Source organism: Manduca sexta, chromosome 26 (genome assembly GCF_014839805.1).
Source record: "Manduca sexta isolate Smith_Timp_Sample1 chromosome 26, JHU_Msex_v1.0, whole genome shotgun sequence".
Taxonomy (NCBI): Eukaryota; Metazoa; Arthropoda; class Insecta; order Lepidoptera; family Sphingidae; genus Manduca; species Manduca sexta.
This window is the reverse complement of record NC_051140.1, coordinates 7,254,160-7,274,243: the sequence shown is the minus strand read 5'-3', so window position 1 is coordinate 7,274,243 and position 20,084 is coordinate 7,254,160. Positions and strand designations below refer to the sequence as shown.

Below are 20,084 nucleotides of genomic sequence, written 5' to 3'. Positions count from 1 at the left end.
CTCGGGTCCTATCAAACCGATATACTTATACTTCGCGAGTGATTCCCCCTGTACCTGCGACTCTACTTTACTCTTTTTAGATGAAATCATGTGTTAATGTATTCGTGCAGCATACACATGCCACGGTGGGTGGTACGAGGATGGCGCGTCGTTCGTGGTGACGACACCGCTGCGGCGCGACAGTGCTGCGGCGCGGCGACATTGCTTCGTGTCGCGCGACGCGCGCCGCTCGCTGCGGCTGGAGCGCTCGCCCGACAACTGCGAGCGCGCCGCCACTCGCCCAGACCTCGTGCTCGACGCTGTGCCTACGGGTAACGTATTTTATAACTGACTACACTAAAGCCTGGTTTAGACTACGGCACTATATACCGTATAATCACTGTATACATTGCATGTCTATGTTTCAATACGAGTATCCCTTATTATGACATTCATAGACACTTAGAGTGTACTTTGAGTGTACGGTGCATTAGTGTTGCAGTCTCAACCAGGCTCGAAAAAGTATTTCCACTAATGCACGGGGATGCATAGCCCAGGTATCAAACCAATTTCATGAGCCATGTTCCACCAGAGTTACGTTAAACGAGGCTGGGAAAAGTAAATAATACTAGATATTGGTGGTTGTCTTAGCCCATTCCTTAGTTAGTGAATATGCAACATACTAAACGGCGCTGTAAGCCGAAGTGCTTACTAGTAAACTACACATTTTACTAACAATATGTACCTGGGGGGGACGAATTACATATCAAATAACGGAATCTCGAACCCCAATATGAGACACTAATTTCACACCCATTTTGATTATTATACCAATTCGAAACATTAGGGAAAAAAAACAAAATGCACCAATTGGAAATTGTTCCAAAACTCCCTAAAAAGTTAGAGCTCCCATTAAAACTGCAAATTCTTGAAGTCATGTGAGGAAATAAATAAAAATATTTTATTGTTTTTACAGGAGAATGTCAAGACCAGTCGAACGCACAACATGCCCTGAGGATACCAGCGCAATTTATATTATCTCTCCCAATTATCATACACTACATCATACCGAGATGATTCATAGTGTGAACACATTATTTATTAGTCTCTTTGACCCCTACCCTTGTAATTATAGCTATATAATGATAGTAATGCTTAGGAACAAAATAGGCGAAACCTTTAAACTAAGTCTTCATAAAAATCATGCTATTGTTCTTATTTTTGTTGTATATTTTAGTTTTAATTTATTTACTGATATAAATTAGTTAAATCAAAGTATCTCGTATAATAGATAGATCAATAGCTTCAGGTATTCGATATTTCAAATACAATTACAAATTTAACTTTAATTTATTGAATTTGTAAGCACATTTATAACTTATTTACAATAGCACTAAATGTGATATCGCATAATTTTAATGCTTGATTTACCTATTCATAAGTAATTTTGTAATGATGATTATTTTAACTGGACTGCAGGATAATATTCAAGTCGATAAATTGGATGAAAAGTCATTCTGTTTTTATGAATTCATCCATGTATTATCCGAAAACTACCGAGGCTGCCGGCAGCCCCTTCAGTGCGACTATAATGCGCATGGAATAAAGTCTATTTTTATCAATCCATTTTTAACAGCACAAAAATATATTGCCGATAGCCTGTCAATACATTAAGGTATATATCGTTACTAAGTGCACTGTTGTAAACACTCTTATTAAACAATTATATCCGTTAGGATTATTATCTTTGCGTGATCTATTTAAATCAACAATAATTGTTTCAAAATGTTACGGTTTTTTCTTTGTTATGATTACGTCCACGCTGTAAATTTTAATTATAACAGTTACTTACATTTTGTTATTAAATACGCAGATTATTGAAAAAATCAAATAATCTTTGGATTTCGAAAATATTATTGATTAATTTTCGCGTAATATGTAAATGATCGAAACGTTGCCCCTACAAGACACGGTGGAGTGCGGTACGCGAATGGGAAGACAATTTCCCGAATCTCCATTAATCATTGCCCGTATAACAGCAAAAATGCTGCAAGACCCTGACCCTGATCAACCTGACTTCTTCGGGTTGTAGAGAAAATTGTCTGTAGTACCTTTCACTGGCGAATATACGAGTCAAGGGAAGGTAAAGATTTTTTAACTTTTATAAAAAATATCCTAACACACTTCAAATAATTATTTATTGAATACCTAAGCCCAGTTAAAATAATCTAATATACTAATCGAACAACGATTCATCGTATTAAAAAATGTAACTACATATTTCGATTATTAAGTATATTTTCATTGATGTAGGAGCCTGTTGTAGATACGCACAGTTAATCGTCACAAAACAATTTTAAACTTCCAAGTTACGTCATACGAATTGTAATTAAATATACAGAGACATTTTTCGATATTTTTTTTTCGTTTATGTTGTTTTCAACCATTCAGTTTAATATAATAATTTAGGTAAGCTATAGACACAAACACTTCAACGTCAAGGAATTTTCCTACGTACATATTGTCTATGTTATGTTAAACTGTTTCATATTTATATTAAACAATACTTTAAATATAAACCATCAACAACTTTTAAGGAATGCCAGGTCACATATGTAATTTATTTCAATATAACTTTCTTCGTGGGATGGAAGCTGCCCAACTATGGGGCAAGTTTGAAAAAAAATATGCTATCGTAAAAAAAAGAGAACTAAATTTTGAAATTATTATTACAGCACTAAAATATTATTGCTCAGTGATCCAGCTAACCAACCATAGACAAAACATAGTTGTTACTTTTTTTTACAATATATAGTCTGTTCAGAAAGAAAGCCGTCGTGGGATTTGAGGTCGCTACTTGTGCTTAATTAACTTTTTTGTTTAGTTTCGGTATAGTATAAGAAAAATCCCAAAAACAAGACGCAATATCATTTATAACAAATCAAAACGACATGACAAATAGGTTTAAAATTTATCAAATGGCGGGGAAGGGTTGCTTTGTAAAAATAGTAAAGTAAGTTCACCTTTCGACCACAACGGCTCTCTTTCAAAACGAACTATACCTCATATTTGTAGAATGCACAAACTTGCCCCGTCCTCCTATTGGAAAATCTAAAAAAGGCTATTCAACTATCTAAATGTGAACATAATTCGGATTACACGAAACCGATACAGCCCCGGATCTATTGGGGGGAGGGGGGGGGAGCAAGCCGGGGCCCGTGCCCCGGGCGGCGAATACACGACTCATAATTAACGCAACTTTGACTACTAAATTATTTCCCGCGGGCGCGCGTAATGATGATGATGACAAAGTTAAAAATATAGATAGTCGGGGGCGGCATTATCCAGATTTTGCCCCACCTCCAAAAAATTCAAGATCCGGGACTGAACCGATACCTACCTAAATAACTTTACACTACCTACATGTGCCTAAATTTCAAATAGTAAATAGTCGGTTAGTGAGAATTTAATTTCTTTATAGTCACTTTTGATGTATTTAGTTAGACGTGTGTAGTTTGCTTATGTATCTCATTTTACAATTATTCACACTTACATAAGAATATAACGCACACAATTACAATATGTACAATCAGCCACTAAAGTTGAACAGATTCAATACTTCTAAACGTTTCTACACATTAACTTTAATTGAATATTATTTTTTCTTTATCTAAAATAAAGTAAACTCGTTGAAGTTTATTTTAGTGAATAAAAACGATTGTTGTTAAGGACACAAAAGTTTAAAGACGGCTTGAAATCTTGTATTTGCTCACCTATTTTTGTGGCTGACTGTACCTATGTCCTGCAAATACAGATTTTAAAATAAGGGGTTAGTCTCACTTAACATTCTCTAACTGACTGACATTTAATTGTTTTTTCTTTTTTTATGGAGCTATAATTACATGATTCACCACTCAAATATTTAGGAGACAGAAATAATATGCATTTAATTAATCAATGATCTCCTGTACAATTTTAATATAAATACTTATATTTTCATTCTTACAAAGGAACTTTTGTTTTACTTGTTACACACCTACTCAGGTTCATAATAATATAAAGTAGGATTAAGTAGAAGATCGCTTCGTAAGTTGAAAATGTTTGATAGTGTCGATGCGAATGGTTGTGAAAACAAATGTTTCTTGTTGCAACAGTTTTATACTTAGTGAAAATTTCTAAATGTGTAGAATTATACAAAATTATTCTGGTTCTTCTGAGCTATGAAACAGAGGTTAAATTGTTTTCACTGGAGCTTGTTCATTAAAATTATTTTGTATTTTTTTAATAAGATAAATTTATATAATTTTGAACCCCTAGAATAACCAGTATAATTTTGAATATCATTAAATTGTCTTTATCTGCGCACTTTTAAAAAATCCCCACCGTTTTTAAATCCCAGAAATAACTGTTATAATGTAACGTGCAAATAGCAGATTGTGATAGCACATTAGATATGTACCTATAAAAACTTCTATCCCAGCTCCCCAAATCCGTTTATTTGTATCAATTGTCTATACATTTGTTAGCACTTTGTCAGATTTCTCTTGTTACGTACAAAGTAAAATAATATCGTAAGGGCGGATCCAGTACTTTTTTTAAACAAATTTAATTTCTTAATATTACTTTTTTGTGATTTTGAAAATGTATCTTCATTTTGTGGTAAATACGTCAATTCGTGAATAATACATACTTTCGATACGACGAAGTTACGAAAATCAGATAAAACTATTAATAAATTAAATTATTTCCATAATTACAACAAAGCCAATCTCCAGTTGAGAGCCAAGTAAACTTTTCTAAAAACTACCTTGTTTGAGGAAACGCATTTTTTATGCACAGAATTAATGTGAGTACGATAGTTTCGCTTCGTGTCCGATCTAAGTAAATAAAACCAACGAGCCGTCGCAAGACTCCTGCCAGACGTGGAACATCGAAACTACTTTATATAAAATATATGCATGAAAGGATGGGTAACACAAATAAGACATACCCGTAATATACTCAAAAAAAATGGCAGAATCAAAAACAGAATATTCTGTTCTTAAGAAAATAAATCTTTATTAAATAATACCCATTATTTTTTAATTTTTTTTATAACACAAATAACCTGAATCGAAGTGAACAACTATACAAACGCAAGGTATATGAGTTTAGCGCGACAAAGTGGTGACGTGAATATTTCCTCCAGCGTCGCCACTCCAAGAGTTGGGTTGATCTGCCACATTAGATGTTTTACATCAAATTAAACCTATAAACTTGTTTTGATTAATTTTATATTACGATAATTAACTGACTTAGTCTGTAAATTTGTAGATAGTTAAGGCGTTTTATTTATTTGTTGTTTTGCTTATAATTCTTATTCTTATCTGGCGAAATTATGTTCACAATAGCTTTTAAAACCATTACACCTGGATCTCGCCTCTGTTATTATCACAAATTGTTTCGAATCAATGAGGCTTAGAATATGTACAAAATCAATGTAAACATTTAATTATGTAGTTAGAATAATTTTAGCTGTGTTTAAGCTTAATTTAGTTTTTTTTATTATCTACTATTTAATAAAATATGTTATTGAAATAGTATATGTAATGTTTTGGTGTTTATAAACAAAATTTTGTATATTTTGGTTACTTTTGATTTGAAGAATTACTGTATTATGGACTTTCACAATATACATACAGAATAAGCACAATTAACCTAAGACCCCTTAACTAAGTTTCTTTTGATATATTTTTGTATCTTTCGTAAAATAAGTACTATTCATCTATTTAGAAAGTTTTTGAGTTAATTCTATCCAGATTATCAATCAGTTTTACCAGACACTCGGCCTACTAATAAACAATTGTTCACAATTTAATTGATTTAGACGTACCTACCTAATTAATTGTGATTTATTTTAAATGTAACACCCTCGATAATAATAAACTTCTAAAGCAAAAGGTTAATTATAAATCTTATATTTTTTACAGAATTGCTACGATATGTTTTCGGAAAGTTTATCATTTAGCATGCTATATGACAAACTTTATTATTTGTATTAAAAATACGAAACAAGTTTTTGTTCTTCAAAATATTTGTAATTAGCTATATTTCCAGTTCTATTTTAAGTTGTATTGGACTAATACTCATATAAAAAATAGCCCTAAATAATATGTACCGTATTTTTTTTTTTTATTAAATTTTCCGAGTGTCTGATGTTAAAAATATTTTATTTTCCTTTCAATCAACGTTTGAAACTATTTATTTTACTAATATTAAGGGAATAACATTTAGCGGACGTAATTGATGGGGTCGCAATGTTTGTTACAAGGCGAACCATGTAATGGTTGCTTCTATAACTTTGTATGTTGTTACAAATATATTTCGTGAGAAAGCAATGGTTTCTCAAATCAAGCAATACTACTAAATAAGGAATAGATAAGAGTGAATTTAGATAAGTTAAAAAATGAATACTCATTTTGAGATCAATGTATAATTTAATTAAGACTTAGATTGTAAAAACCGCAACAGCAATAATATATTTGTATTTATAGCTATTGAGCGTTAAATTTTTTATTAGTTTGTAGTATGTGAATAATGGAGCTAGCGTTGTTGTTTTATAATGTGACAGAGATTATTTGGAGACATTCGTTTCAGAATCAACACGCCAATATTAAATTGCGCTGATTCGATACGAAAACATCGCTCGTGTTTCCATTGTGTGATATAAGTACATTGAAATTAATTAAGAATATAGTCGACAGCATGAAATAAAATAAACAGCGAAATAAAATAAATGTGTTTTATTTTCCTTTTTTAATACAACAAAAATTAATTGTTTTGGTATCGCTTGAACAAAAAATACATAAAATTATTTTTCCAACAATTTGCAGCTGTACGTTATTACACACAAAAACAGTACGATATTCAAAAAGTATTTATTTACGTTACAATAACGATAACATTCTATTTAATGCTACTTTATAGTAGCAATGAACACGCAACGTAATAATTGAAACCTATCGTTATTTTTATGAACGCATCCAAAGAACAGTTCTGCCAACATGAGAAGTGAAGTAATCAAACCAATCTTACCAACCGCATAAAATAACATGTCATGTGTCGGTATTGCTTGGCTTGCTTTATGCTTTCCTTACTTTGCTTGAACGCGCGTCGTCAGACATTTAGATTGTTTATGTAAAAAAACATTTACCGCATAACTCATATCGGAATAGTAAACTCTGGCATTCGCTTTAATATTACGAAAACCCAATTAGTTGACGTTAACACAATAAATATCGTGAAAGTGACAGTAAGATTCGACATAGTTTTTGTGTGATTATAATGTTATTTCGCATATTTACGATTACCTTCAGTTTGTTGTGTCGTTGACGTTGAAAATGCTTCATGCGGAGTACTATTCGCGTATGGTGGTGGACACTTGATTGTAATGATGTTTGAGGCGGGATAAACGCATCAGCAGTTATAATGCAACACGAGTGTGCGGAGGCAGTTAGGAGTAACTTCGAGAGGCGGAAGCCAAGTAAAGTATTAAAGATAGCGGAGAGTTTCACAAACTTGGACGAGACGGCGAAGGCGGGCCGGTTCGTGCGAGGTCCACATTCGAAGGTCGGCAGGAGGTACCGCGATGGGCAGGACAGGACGAAGCGTGTTGTGTGTTGTGATGATGATTGTGATAAGGAGTCTGGTGTCAGTGACGATTATGAGAGACAGGGTGACAGGAGGGTGACGGGCTCTTCCTGTACCGCGCTAAGGACTGCTGTGGCTGCCCTCTACCCGTTTGATGATTTCACATTGGAGAAGATTGGGACTGGATTCTTCTCAGAAGTATTCAAAGTAAGTTTTTACATACTTCAACACTTTAGGGTTTACTTTACCATGTTATGTTACAAAAAAAAATAACCAACTTGAATAAATTTAAAAACATGTTCATTATTGAACTAACATGAAATTTTGCCAATTAATTATTTCATACAAAACAATTTCAACATGCTTTAAGAAAATAATTATTTTATGTATCCCATGATAAAATGAATGTTTATAACACAAATCAAGGTTATTGACCTCACCACACAGCTGTAGCCAATGTCAACTTGTAGGCAAGAATTTAATATGAAAAAGTAGCACAGAAACAATTTCAATGTAACACTTAAAAGTAGGTGAGAAAAATATTATAAGTGCATTTTCATAATAATAAAGTATATTTTATCAAAAAATATAAATATAGATATTATAAATAAACAAATCAACTATTTTAATCACAAGAATTATTATGTTAAGTGATACAGTATTTTTATTTATTCTGTTTATGCTATTTATGTTGTTTCTTGTTTCCTCTACAACTGTTTGATAACTTATTTAGCTAGTTATCAAAAACAAATTTGGAACACAACATAACACACCTTATATTCATATCTTTAAGTTGATGATAAGCTAGATAAAAGTGATAATAATACTACAAATAACTATATATCTAGGTGCTTTATTTAATAATAACATATTAATATTCACAATTGTATTGGCCTCAAGACATATGTTCTAGTACTTGTATAACTGCCCAGATCCCTAGATCGGTATCAGAATGTTTTAGAATTTCTGCCAAATATAGATTTTATCGACACCTATTAGTAACAACAAAAATACCATACATATACCTTAAGGACAGACAAATGAATTGAATGAAAATTCAAACTTTTATAAAAGTTATTATCTTGTAACTAAAAGCATAACTAAATGTGAAATAGAATTATTCTACTTCAATATAAAGTTTTCAAACAGTCTGAACCCCAAGTCAACGTCAGACTCTAGTGAATATATCTCATTGTTACCTGTTTATATAATATCTTACTTAATTTATAATGTGCTAAAAATACAATAAATATACAAACCAGTAATAATAATCTTATTAGAAACCAGTTGTTTAAACTCATAAAAAATCTAAACCTATCTTGACATATTTACATACAGTTGCTTTGGTAAAATTACTTGTTGCATATTAAAGCCATAAGTTATTTCTATCATCAATGGTTATTTTTATCTCTAGTTAAAATCATATTAATAAAAGATTCTCTGTAAGATCTACATGGATTATCATCAATCATTATTATAATATCTGAGTACAAGACATCCTTCTCTTACATATTCTTTACCAGTATTTCTTGAAAATAATATTGATAATAAAAACTAAAAGAGTTACACAATGTAAACAACCTAATAACAGATTACTGTTTTTATGCAACACAAACTCTTATAATTGGCGCACTTTAGATTTTAATGAGTGTGATTATTGACTATGGTTCATGTTTAAACCATTGAAGACCATTACAAACCAATCTCCATACATTTGCTGAAGTATTTTCTTAACTTTCACAATACTATTATTTATGTGTTAAAGACTTTTTCAAGGTAAGACGGATTTCTTTGGATAATGCTTGCTGTATTTGCTCAGATAAGCCTCATGTTATATAATGATTTCTTATGTTTATGTGAATGTTAGATATTTAAATAAAATTATTTACAGATTTTATTGTGGCTATTTATATTAAATGAATATGTGTTGATATGTTATACATACAGGAAGAGACTATATATTAGCCAAACTCTTAGATAACCTTTTTTCATTGCAGTAAACGATATTTTAAACAAAACGGCACATAGTTTGGTAACTAAAACCATGTAATTTACAAAATGAGTGAACAAAATATACAGACAAAGATAACAAAGTAACAACATTATCAATGTACATTTCCACAATAACTCACTGTAACCATGTGAAAGACACTGGCAAATTCAGTAAACAGGTACAATTTAATCAGTAATTTGGCACATGTGCACCTTTTGTTTGGAATTTAAATTCACCCACAATGTTGGCTTCTTGCCTTTATATTGCATACTTGTTGGAAGTATTGTAAATTATCGCAATTGTGTATACTCTGCCTAATGAGGAAAAGATTGTGTCATGTTTATCTGATGAGTGAGACTTGTGCATGATTGTATTTATAAATGTGTTTATTTGTTGCTGATATGTGTGCCTTTACTTTTGAAGATCCAACATTGCTTGCATATAAACATTTTTGAATAGAGTTCAGATACAACTACCACATTTTGAATATTTGATATAATACATCGCTGGTTTTATATAAATTTCAGGATATTCAGTTTGGCATAAAGTAAAAAATACAGTAAACATAATATCTCATAAACATAACTATTTGTATGCAGTATGTAAATACAGCAAGGTCTTGTCTTTACTTCAGGCTTTATTAGAAATTAAGTGTTTTGTTTTCAAAATATGCATAATAAAATTGTGTATAATAATAGCACCATACAATTGTTCTGAATGAGTAACGCAAGATTAAGGTGACATGTTTGTCCTGTCTTGTAAAAAAACACTTGCGGTGACGAATGGTGGAAGTTATTTAAATGAACAATTATTGTTATTTCAGTAATGCATTTCAGGTATTCGTTTACTGTCTGTCTCATTTGGCCTGTTCTCAATTATTTTATCAGATACAAACTTTATACCTGGCAACATAATGAATGTTAAGTAAATTGTTTTCGAGACATTTATTTTGCATTCCACATTAATATTAATTAGTGGATGTCCTTTGTACAGCATGTTATTGAAGTGTGTTCATAAAGTGTTATTGTATATTGCTAGCTTTCATCGCTGATGCGTTACCTTCGTTTATTATTATACATACACGTCCGTTTAGTAGATAATATATGTTGATGTTATGTCTATACAAATCATAATCGACATTTCTGAAGTACAACGCGATTGTTTATACGGAAATAATGCTTCGAGACGATCGCTGGTGGTTTATATTTTGTTTTACTTATCGTATAGTGAGCGTAAGTCATTGACCAGGTACTGTCTAAAATAATAACAATCCCGGAAAAATAATTATTGAAAGAATATTTTACGAAATATACAAAACCGGCTTTATATTAATTTTGTATTTATAAATTTTTTAAAGAACTGTTGAAGATGCATTTCGAAAGCCCTAATAAACAGCGACCGTATTGGAAACTTAAGTAAATACCGTTCCCATTTTTCACTTGACATCTTACATTTCGTAATCGTGTTTATCTATACGAGTAAGAACTCGAACAGGCGATCGAGTACGAACCGGCGACCTTCCAAGGTAAACGTTAATTTACCGAGCTGCCTTGAGGGTCTCTATCTTCAATTAGTATCCATATCAGTTTGTACCCGTTAATTAGTGCTTAATCATTTTACGTTTGATCGCTGAATAGTTATATTTCCTTCAAACACCTTTCGTGTTTTCTTCTTATTTACTTCATTTATAATAAATTATATCAGCCCTGTATTATATACTGTCCCACTGTTGGCCACAGGCCTCCTCTACTACTGAGAGGGATAAGCCATAGTCCACCACGCTGGCCTAGAGCGGATTGGTAGACTTCACACACCTTCGAAATTCCTATAGAGAACTTCTAAGGTGTGCAGGTTTCCTCACGATGTTTTCCTTCACCGTATAAAGCAAACGATTATGCACAAACTTCATTAAATAAAATTACTTCATTTAAATGTGTACTAATTTAAAAGAAGAAAAAAGAGATGCAAAAAAAACATGTAAAACCTTAAAATTAAAATTGTACATAATGCATACTTTGCTCTGTAAACCATTAAAATGCCATAGCGAAACACCAACCACCGTTGTAACAATAAGTTCATTAACACATGATTCACTGCTCCGTGTTGAAGTATTAATATAATTCTTTCCATCTCCCGCAATATAAATTAATTACTGAATGAATTTTAATCACATAAACCGCAAACAATATAGCATCCTCTTCCCTAAACACGCGATCACACCCATAACGCGCAAACGCAGCATTGTAATTCAACAATAGTATGAATAAATCACGCACAGAATAATAAATTAAACTATTAACCGGCGAACAATTCGCTAGATCATTCATTATTTATTGCATGAACGATTCGGTTTTCCTCGACCTTGGCATTCACCTTGACGTCTCTGCCAACCGTGTACTTTCAGGGATGTTACGCATAATAATGTAACGAGGTATATTTTAGAAATGAATTTGTGGTTATTACTTTTGTTTGTTGAGAGATAATTTGAATAATATTCATTGCTTCGGCTTATTAGTTGGCGGTGTAGGGTTAATGGGTCGCTACTGCTTAATAATTAACTTCTGCCTTCCATACTTCGTGCAAGACTGAGATTTTTCTTTCGTACTTTCCTGTTTTAGGTGTTTGAAGCTATTCTCGGAATGTGCTAAGATTTGAACACCTGAAGGTTGTTTTTCCTAGCAAAATTATGTTTGCGGAAATTATTTTCCTTTTTTGTTTTATTTAGGAAATATCCCTGAGGACGGTTTTGCGATAGAATAACAATGTTTAAATAGAGGAAAGGTCGAACGAAATATTATGATTGAAATAATACCGCCCATAATATATTAACATTGATAATAATTATCGTTATCTCAAGGAAAAATATGTTTCTATTGTACCTTTATGCCTAATTCGTAATTTATGAACAGCTGTTAATAATTAGGTTTTCAGTTTAAATTATAAAGTTGAAATCCACCATATACGGGAAATACCAAATTTTCCTATTGTGTTTTTTTTAAATTGCAATTATTTTTTTTCGTTTCTTTAGTATTAGTATTAGTCTTCGACTTAGGGCTAACATTAATCTATGATCGGGTAAAATATTTGATCAAATAAATTATTTCAGTGATTATGATAAAATTGTCTATTCATTATAATTTATTTGTGTTATCTAATATCTTATCCTTTAAATATTTATAATCTGATTGGAAAACCAGCCCTTTGTAAATACAAATTAATAAAAAACGTTTCAAAGTACCACATATATTAAACGAGCTGCGCTTAATAGCCCTTTTAATTGATTGAATGACATTCGATGTTCTCTTTCTGTTATCTTTTAAACTGACCTTGTAACATATACCCTTTTGTGCATGTTACCTAGGCTAATCAATGCAAGTTATGAAATTGTATCGGAATTTATTGTGAAATATTTACCTAGGAGTGCATTGCGTGTTTCGTGATAACGAGGAATTTGTGAAATGTTTTGGTTGCATTAAGGATGTTTCGACTTATCTATTTAGTCCAGAGATGGTATCGTGTCTGGGATTAGGGGTCGTGTGCGCCTGTCCTTCTTAAATGTGAACATCTATCGAAATAGCGCGACGTCGCGGCAAAGAGAAGCCGGCACCGCTTTTGAGTGTGTAGAAACTACAAATTCTATTATTTGAATAGACTCCCAAATGAAATTTAGATTTTTCAGATTCTCTGGTTATTTAACTACTTTTAATTAGTTTCGTTTATATTAGAATGGATTCCATTGAATTCTTGAAACATCACAACATAAAATCAACTTCATTATTTCCCTGCGACAAACAAGAGGCTTAGTTACCCGTTGCTACTCCTAAAATAGTATTAAAATGATGATTGTTTTCAAGTGCGTCAGGTTAGTGACGTATAAATTGTATTAATAGGTATCATATTAGGTATGTTATATGTTACAAGTCGACAAAGCTTGTGAGCGGGCGCGGCGCGAGTGTCGCCTGTACAAACAGATTCGTCACGGTGCCTGTAATTGTCTGTACAAGTGGCGATGTGAATGTTTCAGCACTGACATCATTTTGTTAATTCGCCCGATATGGTCTTTGTTTTTTAAATATTAACGTCGGTGACGGAGGCTTTGGATTCTTAGTGGTTGACAATATGTGAATAGAATGGAATGTACGGGACCTTTTGGAATAGAAAACGCCTATTTAAATTGTTGAACTTAAACTAATACTATCATTACATGTTATTTCATGTATAGCAACTATAGATTTTATATTACTTAATAATGCCTCGTCAATGTTTTAGCAAATTTTGAGTATAGTGTAGTAAATGCATTTGCAATTATAATGAAAGATACAATCAATACATACATAATTCAGTGTGTTATGAATACATTATATACATAACAATAATTTGGAAAAAAAAGACTTGACTTCCGCCTTATTCAATGTCATGCGAATAGTTTATCATATTCAACATCATCAGCCACAGGACGTCCAGTGCTGAACATAGATCTCCACCACAAATTTCCCGACCGACCTGTTGCTATATTCATTCGATATAAATTCACTGCGCGTTCCATAATTTAATTATCACGTGTAGACTCGATAATAAGTTGAAACGCCAGACAAAAATAATATTATACATGATCTAAATATGTCTGGAATATATTGCATCATTTTTTTATGACTGATATCATTGCTATTTGTATGCATAAATGAATACTATGTGACATTAGATAAGGTTCTTAACTTATGTAAATTTTAAATGTACGGTATCGCAAAAATATTGTGTTTTGTAGATAATGCTTTGCTACGATTGGAAATCATCGTGATATTAAATATACCTGTGATATAATGATAATCACCACATTCTTTATTATTATTTAATTAACGAATTATCAAATTAATTTATAATAGAACTAATTTTGACGTTTTCTAAAAATATAATTAGTTCCAACAATTAATCAAGATAATTACCAATATATATTTTTTTATAGTTGGTAGCTTTAGTAATCATATAGTTTACGATTTTTAATCGCTACCTCTGTTTATTTTTTAGGTATAAGCCAAGTGTTTCTAATATGACAAACGTGTTTAAACATGTATCGATTTAAACTTTTATATAAACGACACATTCTCAGTAAACAAACAAATAAATTGCGAAAATTATGCAACCAGTCCACACAATTTAGTCAAAACAAAAACATCTCTACGGATTCGCAGTGAAACGTAAACACACATTTAACAAATCCTTGAACGCAACATACACTGGCAGTTCCTTTTTATATTATTTAGCGATGAATCACGCCGAGTTTATTTCCTATGCGTACGTTGCTAAAGGAACTGCAGTGAGGAAATGAGCTAGGGCGTGTTGTGAGGTCTATTGTGCTGTAGAGGTCGATCGGTGACCTCTAACCGAAGTACGCTAACCGTATTCATGTACAACCTATTTTGGATAACATATGGAGCAATGATGAATAAAGGGTTATATGTTCACTTCTAAATATATAATATAAATAATGAAATATGAATACGCAGTGAGTGGCCAACAAACCGCAAAAAGGTTCATAAAATAACAATGGTTCATAGAATTATGAATTACAAAAACTTCATGGCGCTCAGCTATGCTCATTCTTAGAATATAGTGTACTTATTTTGCATTAAAGGTGGTACGGATGGAGCTATTAAGCAATTTTACCCCCCATTTTCAAAAGTACGCCCTTGAACTTAGGATAGTTGACTATTAATTATAATACATCAAGTTTGATTACTTTAGAAAATTCATACGTTTAATAGTCAAACTGAGTCATAAAGAGCTAAAAAAATAAATCCAAATTTGTATATAAGCTTGATAATATACTGTCTACTTGTCACACGAATGGATATTAGCGCAAATTGTAGTACGCGTCAATGAAAAAAAAGGCCTTAAAGAAAAAAAATATATAAAATATATGGAAAAAAAATCGAAGTATAAAAATGGAGTACAAAAGAACTAAAAAAAAATAACAAAATAAAAAATTTACAATAAAATATTTTTATAAAAAAAAACACAAAAAAGATGGCAAAAAAAATATAAAGGCAAAGAAAAAAACAATTAATGTCGTTCGCAAAAATACGCTTGTCTTTCTATATTCATTTCGACCCGTTCAACACAAAATGGTCTACTAAGCGCCTTTTTGCGTTCGAAGACTACTTCAATGTGCGTTAATCTATAAACCGAAGATTTCTTTATATATAATACTGCTAATAGTATTTGAAGAAATCAAATGAATAATGTAAACCAATCTGCTTCGATGAATTCAAATAGATTTTATGTCAGTTCAGTACCATCAAATCCATATCGTAACATGATCAACCGATCCTCCATTGATAAGGACAACTTGAAGGAAATTTGTTGAATTGATATACATTATGATTCTCTTATGCAGATTGGTAGTGTTGAGTGACTGTTGTGAGAGGCAGTTTATTGTCAGTATTTGGAAACAAATCGGATTTTGTTAATATAGTCTTTATAGGAAACAATGAGGCACATTATTAAACAGTAAGATGTGACTTTTATAACAATGCGTAACTTGATGACTTTCAAAACAATAAAAATTGCTTATCAAACATTTACTTTAATCACATCAGACTGTCACTTGGATTGACTTTGAAACGTATGATAACGTGTTTGAATCATCTTCGTCGTAATGGTCTTGTGAAATTATCTTACGAAATATATTTTAGCTGAAATATAAATTGGTTTGACTCCAATACCGAAGTTCATGGCGCAAAGCTTTTAATGAAGAAAACAATATTTTTAAAGAAAAGCTTTTACCTTGATTTATTTGTTCACGAGTATATTATGAAAGTCTGTTATAACGAGATGACTTTTTTCTGTTTTCTTTCTGATCGCCCCACCGCAACTAACTAGTTTTATGATGGACACACTTTCCGAGAAATCGAGATGTTATAAAAATAATTTTCCGATTTTTTATACTGTGTCCTCAAATGGCACAAATTTTAAAATAACGCAATTTTAATTGATCCATGCGGGTATTTTGCCAACATCATAGTGTATGTCTCCAATGCTTTAGATAGTTTTAAATTTACAGTCAACATTATAATGCAGAACGCTGAACAGTTCTAAAGAACTCCCAACGGAATAACTCCATAACATAAATGTACGGGAATGATGTAGGTAGTAACCAAGGGAGACCATTTTTTTTCTACGCTTAGTCAATGTTTCGGATATCACGTCGTCATTTTAAGTTTATCGATGATACAAAACAGAAAATTATTTTGTTCAAAAAGATGGCGGCACTGGAATGAGCAAAAAGTACACAAAAAAAATATAATTTAAATTCAGGAATGATATTTTAAAACCAAACTAGTATTAATACGGATGACGTTAGTTCTCTAATCGTTAAAATTTTAAAATCGAGTTGACAGGAAATTAGTTTAGATACAGACTTCATTTAAATACATAGTAAGAATCTATTATAAACACGCATACAAGTGGTCGAAATGGATAATCACGACGTTATGACACTATATTAATGTTATAGTGAAAATATTGTATATTAAGTTTTTTTTGTTTTATTTTGCCTAACAAATAATTTATACGCATACTTCAGTAGTAAAAATGAAACGTAACCAGTTGTGGTTAGGTTACGAACGATTGTTGGTCGTCACTGAGAGTATATTTTAAGACCGCGTTCTCTTGATGCGCATCACGTCCGCGTCCCGGTCGAGGTTTCATCCCGTTACGTATGCAACGATCATAAATCTAGCATCAACAAGCAGACATTACTTTGCAACAATAGCTTATATTTTCAACGAAGTAATAACGTTTATGTTCGTCCGTTAACGAAGTAATTTACTGCAGTGGTTAGACTATTGAAAAAATATTAAAGTTATAAGTTTTCTGACACGGCTTTCATGTGTTCAATCAAAAGATTAGTGAGCTGTCAACGTACTATCATATTTTTTGTCACTAGACATGATTAAGTTCCCATCTTAAGAGGTGGTAACCTATATCTTAGCGACGAGTTACCTATTAACTGACGTAGGTGTTTTTGCTAACACATATTATATACGTAAGAAAAAAAACAAGGCGATGTTTGTTCAACCCCGTTATACATCACCTCGTTAATCAAACGATATCTCGACAGATCTGTCAAACAGCACACTTTTAATCATAACCTGCGATGTTTTTTTTTTTCATCCATAGTATACCTATTTACTTAGAGTTAATGCAGGCATTATTTTTTGCTAGCTAATGTATTCGTGTTCTTTTTTTCTTCATAAATGTCTAGAGATCTTTAAATGTGGACTAATTTCGTGATCAACGGTTTCATTAACCTTTATCGTGTTTTAGTTTTGTTTTTCGTCTTCCTTATTTATAAAATCTCATTTCCATTAGCAGCATTAACTTATAGGATCTTTATAGTGTATAGTGCAACCAACGAACGAAATCCCTCCCTCCAGAGATACTTCTAACCAATAGCTTCGTTTGTTATATTTTAGCAATAAGGATAAATAAGTCAATGTTAGTTATGATATAATTACTATCCGCAAGGAAGCTGTGTCGGACAGGATGTAACCTTGGGTTTATGTGTGCAAGGTGTCGCGTACAAATCGCAATGTCACACACGGGCAGCTGCGGTTAGCTGTGTTGACATGCGATGCGCCGTGACGGTGTGTAGTCTCGGAGCTAGGCAAACTTACGTAAACAGAATCGGAAATCACAGATTGTAATTGTAGTGAGTTGGCTTGCGATGTAGACTAATCTCGAACCTAATGCATTATAAGACGCCCCTTTTTTATTTATCTATGTATTTTATTTCCTACTTCTGAGTCTTTTGAGTATTGTGCAAGGCTCTTTTTTTATTCTGCGACTGGGTTACCACTAGCTCGATATGGATTCAGCTTTCAAAGCTTTATTACATTATGTTTGTATATTTTCCTATTTTTCGCTGTAATTAATATGTTGTATATATTGACGCAATTTACACGGTGATTTTACACCTCTCTCCTCCAATAAGGTATATTTACACAGAATTAACTTTCCATCGTTTTCTGAACGTAATTTACAGTCGTCATAAATAATTATATAGGTACTTGTGCCAATCGCCAAGATATCACAGGAAAGTTGTGTTTTAAGGAAATCGTTAAGTTGTAACCGTCCGTGACTAGTGGAAGAGTAAATAACTTATTAGCGTCGGATAAGACCTAGATTTAACAACTATAGTCCATACTGTACTAAACGTATTTAACATCGTTTAACTCTACCTATCGTAGTAAAATGATATCTCGTATATTGGAAATAATTCAACACCTAAGGGTTTCTGAATAATTAAATTTATCATAAAAATTTTGAAATTTTAGGATTTCCTATACAATTGTGATATCAGATATATTATTTAATCATGACAGAAATAAATCCTCTAAATATATCACAAGGCAAGCAATAAACGCGATATCGGTCTATAAAGCTAAGGACGCAACCGATAAAAGGAATTATAAGTTTTGAGTCAGATTCTAAAAAGCGAATACAAGCGAATACAGTAACATTAATTCATGTATGTATTCGAATTAGCAGACAAGACTACCACGGCACCGACTCGAGAACTTGATAGTTGGAACAAACCACAAATATTTATTCCACCTGTATTTCCCAAGGACTTGTAGGATTCATCGTTGAATCTTCGGTGATTGTCATTCATATTCATTGTATTTGTACTTTACATTTTATCCTTATAAACTAACCTCTGTTATAAATAACGATGAAGTAAATTAATTCATATACATCATTCATGGGAAACGTCTCGTCAGTCGGTAAACTTGACCGATAATAATTTTCAGTTCTCGCGTACCGTGTGCTAATTTGCGGATATACGTCTTGTGGTTAGTTAGAGCGTGCACGCGAAACTCTACTTAGCAACTGGTAGTTTTCTCGTTAGTTAATATTATGAAGGTATAACTAACTGAACTCCAGTTGAGCCTTTAATGAAACAAAAGGGGTTTGGACGTTTAAAATGTTGATAAATGATTTTGTGTTTTGACGTAATAAGAATAAAACTTATTTTTATATAAAATAAATTGAGTACAAACTCAGTAATTCGCCTGTGGAATATGTTTAGACTTTATGACGTTGGTATAATGACGTCAAAGAGAATACACGTTATTATGTAAGAAATTATTTCTGTAGTATATGCTAGGCCAATATAGTATATAACCAAATTATATGTTAACAAAATCCGAAATGGTAACTTCTTATTGAAGAAATCGGAATTAATTCGTTTTTTTTTTCGTAAATTGATATGTAAATGTTGACATCCTGCAATAAATTAAAATATGTACCAATGTAAAAGGTTATCGTAAACTTGCATATTAAATAATGTCACTGCATCCTAATTAAAATATCTTGGTAATAATTTCTGTTTTTTCCTTAATTTGTCTCCATCGTTATTGATTTTAAATTATTAATTAACATTTAAAAACATTATTAATCGTGACTGATCATGGCCGATTAC

The 20,084-nt window shown here is 31.9% G+C and overlaps 2 protein-coding genes across 5 annotated transcripts in view; both read left to right on the top strand.

Moving 5' to 3' along the window:
* The window catches only part of LOC115451006, a 102,683-nt gene extending 96,765 nt beyond the window's left edge, over positions 1–5,918 (top strand). For all 4 annotated transcript variants that reach the window (XM_037443419.1, XM_037443418.1, XM_037443420.1 and 1 more), the window contains exons 12-13: positions 111–311; positions 956–5,918. In XM_037443419.1, coding sequence (XP_037299316.1) covers positions 111–311; positions 956–1,056 — 302 coding nt within the window. In that variant the 3' untranslated portion in view covers positions 1,057–5,918. The remainder of the gene's footprint in view (positions 1–110; positions 312–955) is intronic.
* A 1,146-nt stretch (positions 5,919–7,064) lies between these two features.
* Positions 7,065–20,084, top strand: part of LOC115451003 — a 111,675-nt gene continuing 98,655 nt past the window's right edge. The window contains 1 exon segment of the mRNA XM_037443653.1: positions 7,065–7,815. Within this exon segment, the coding sequence (XP_037299550.1) occupies positions 7,447–7,815 (369 nt within the window). The 5' untranslated portion in view covers positions 7,065–7,446.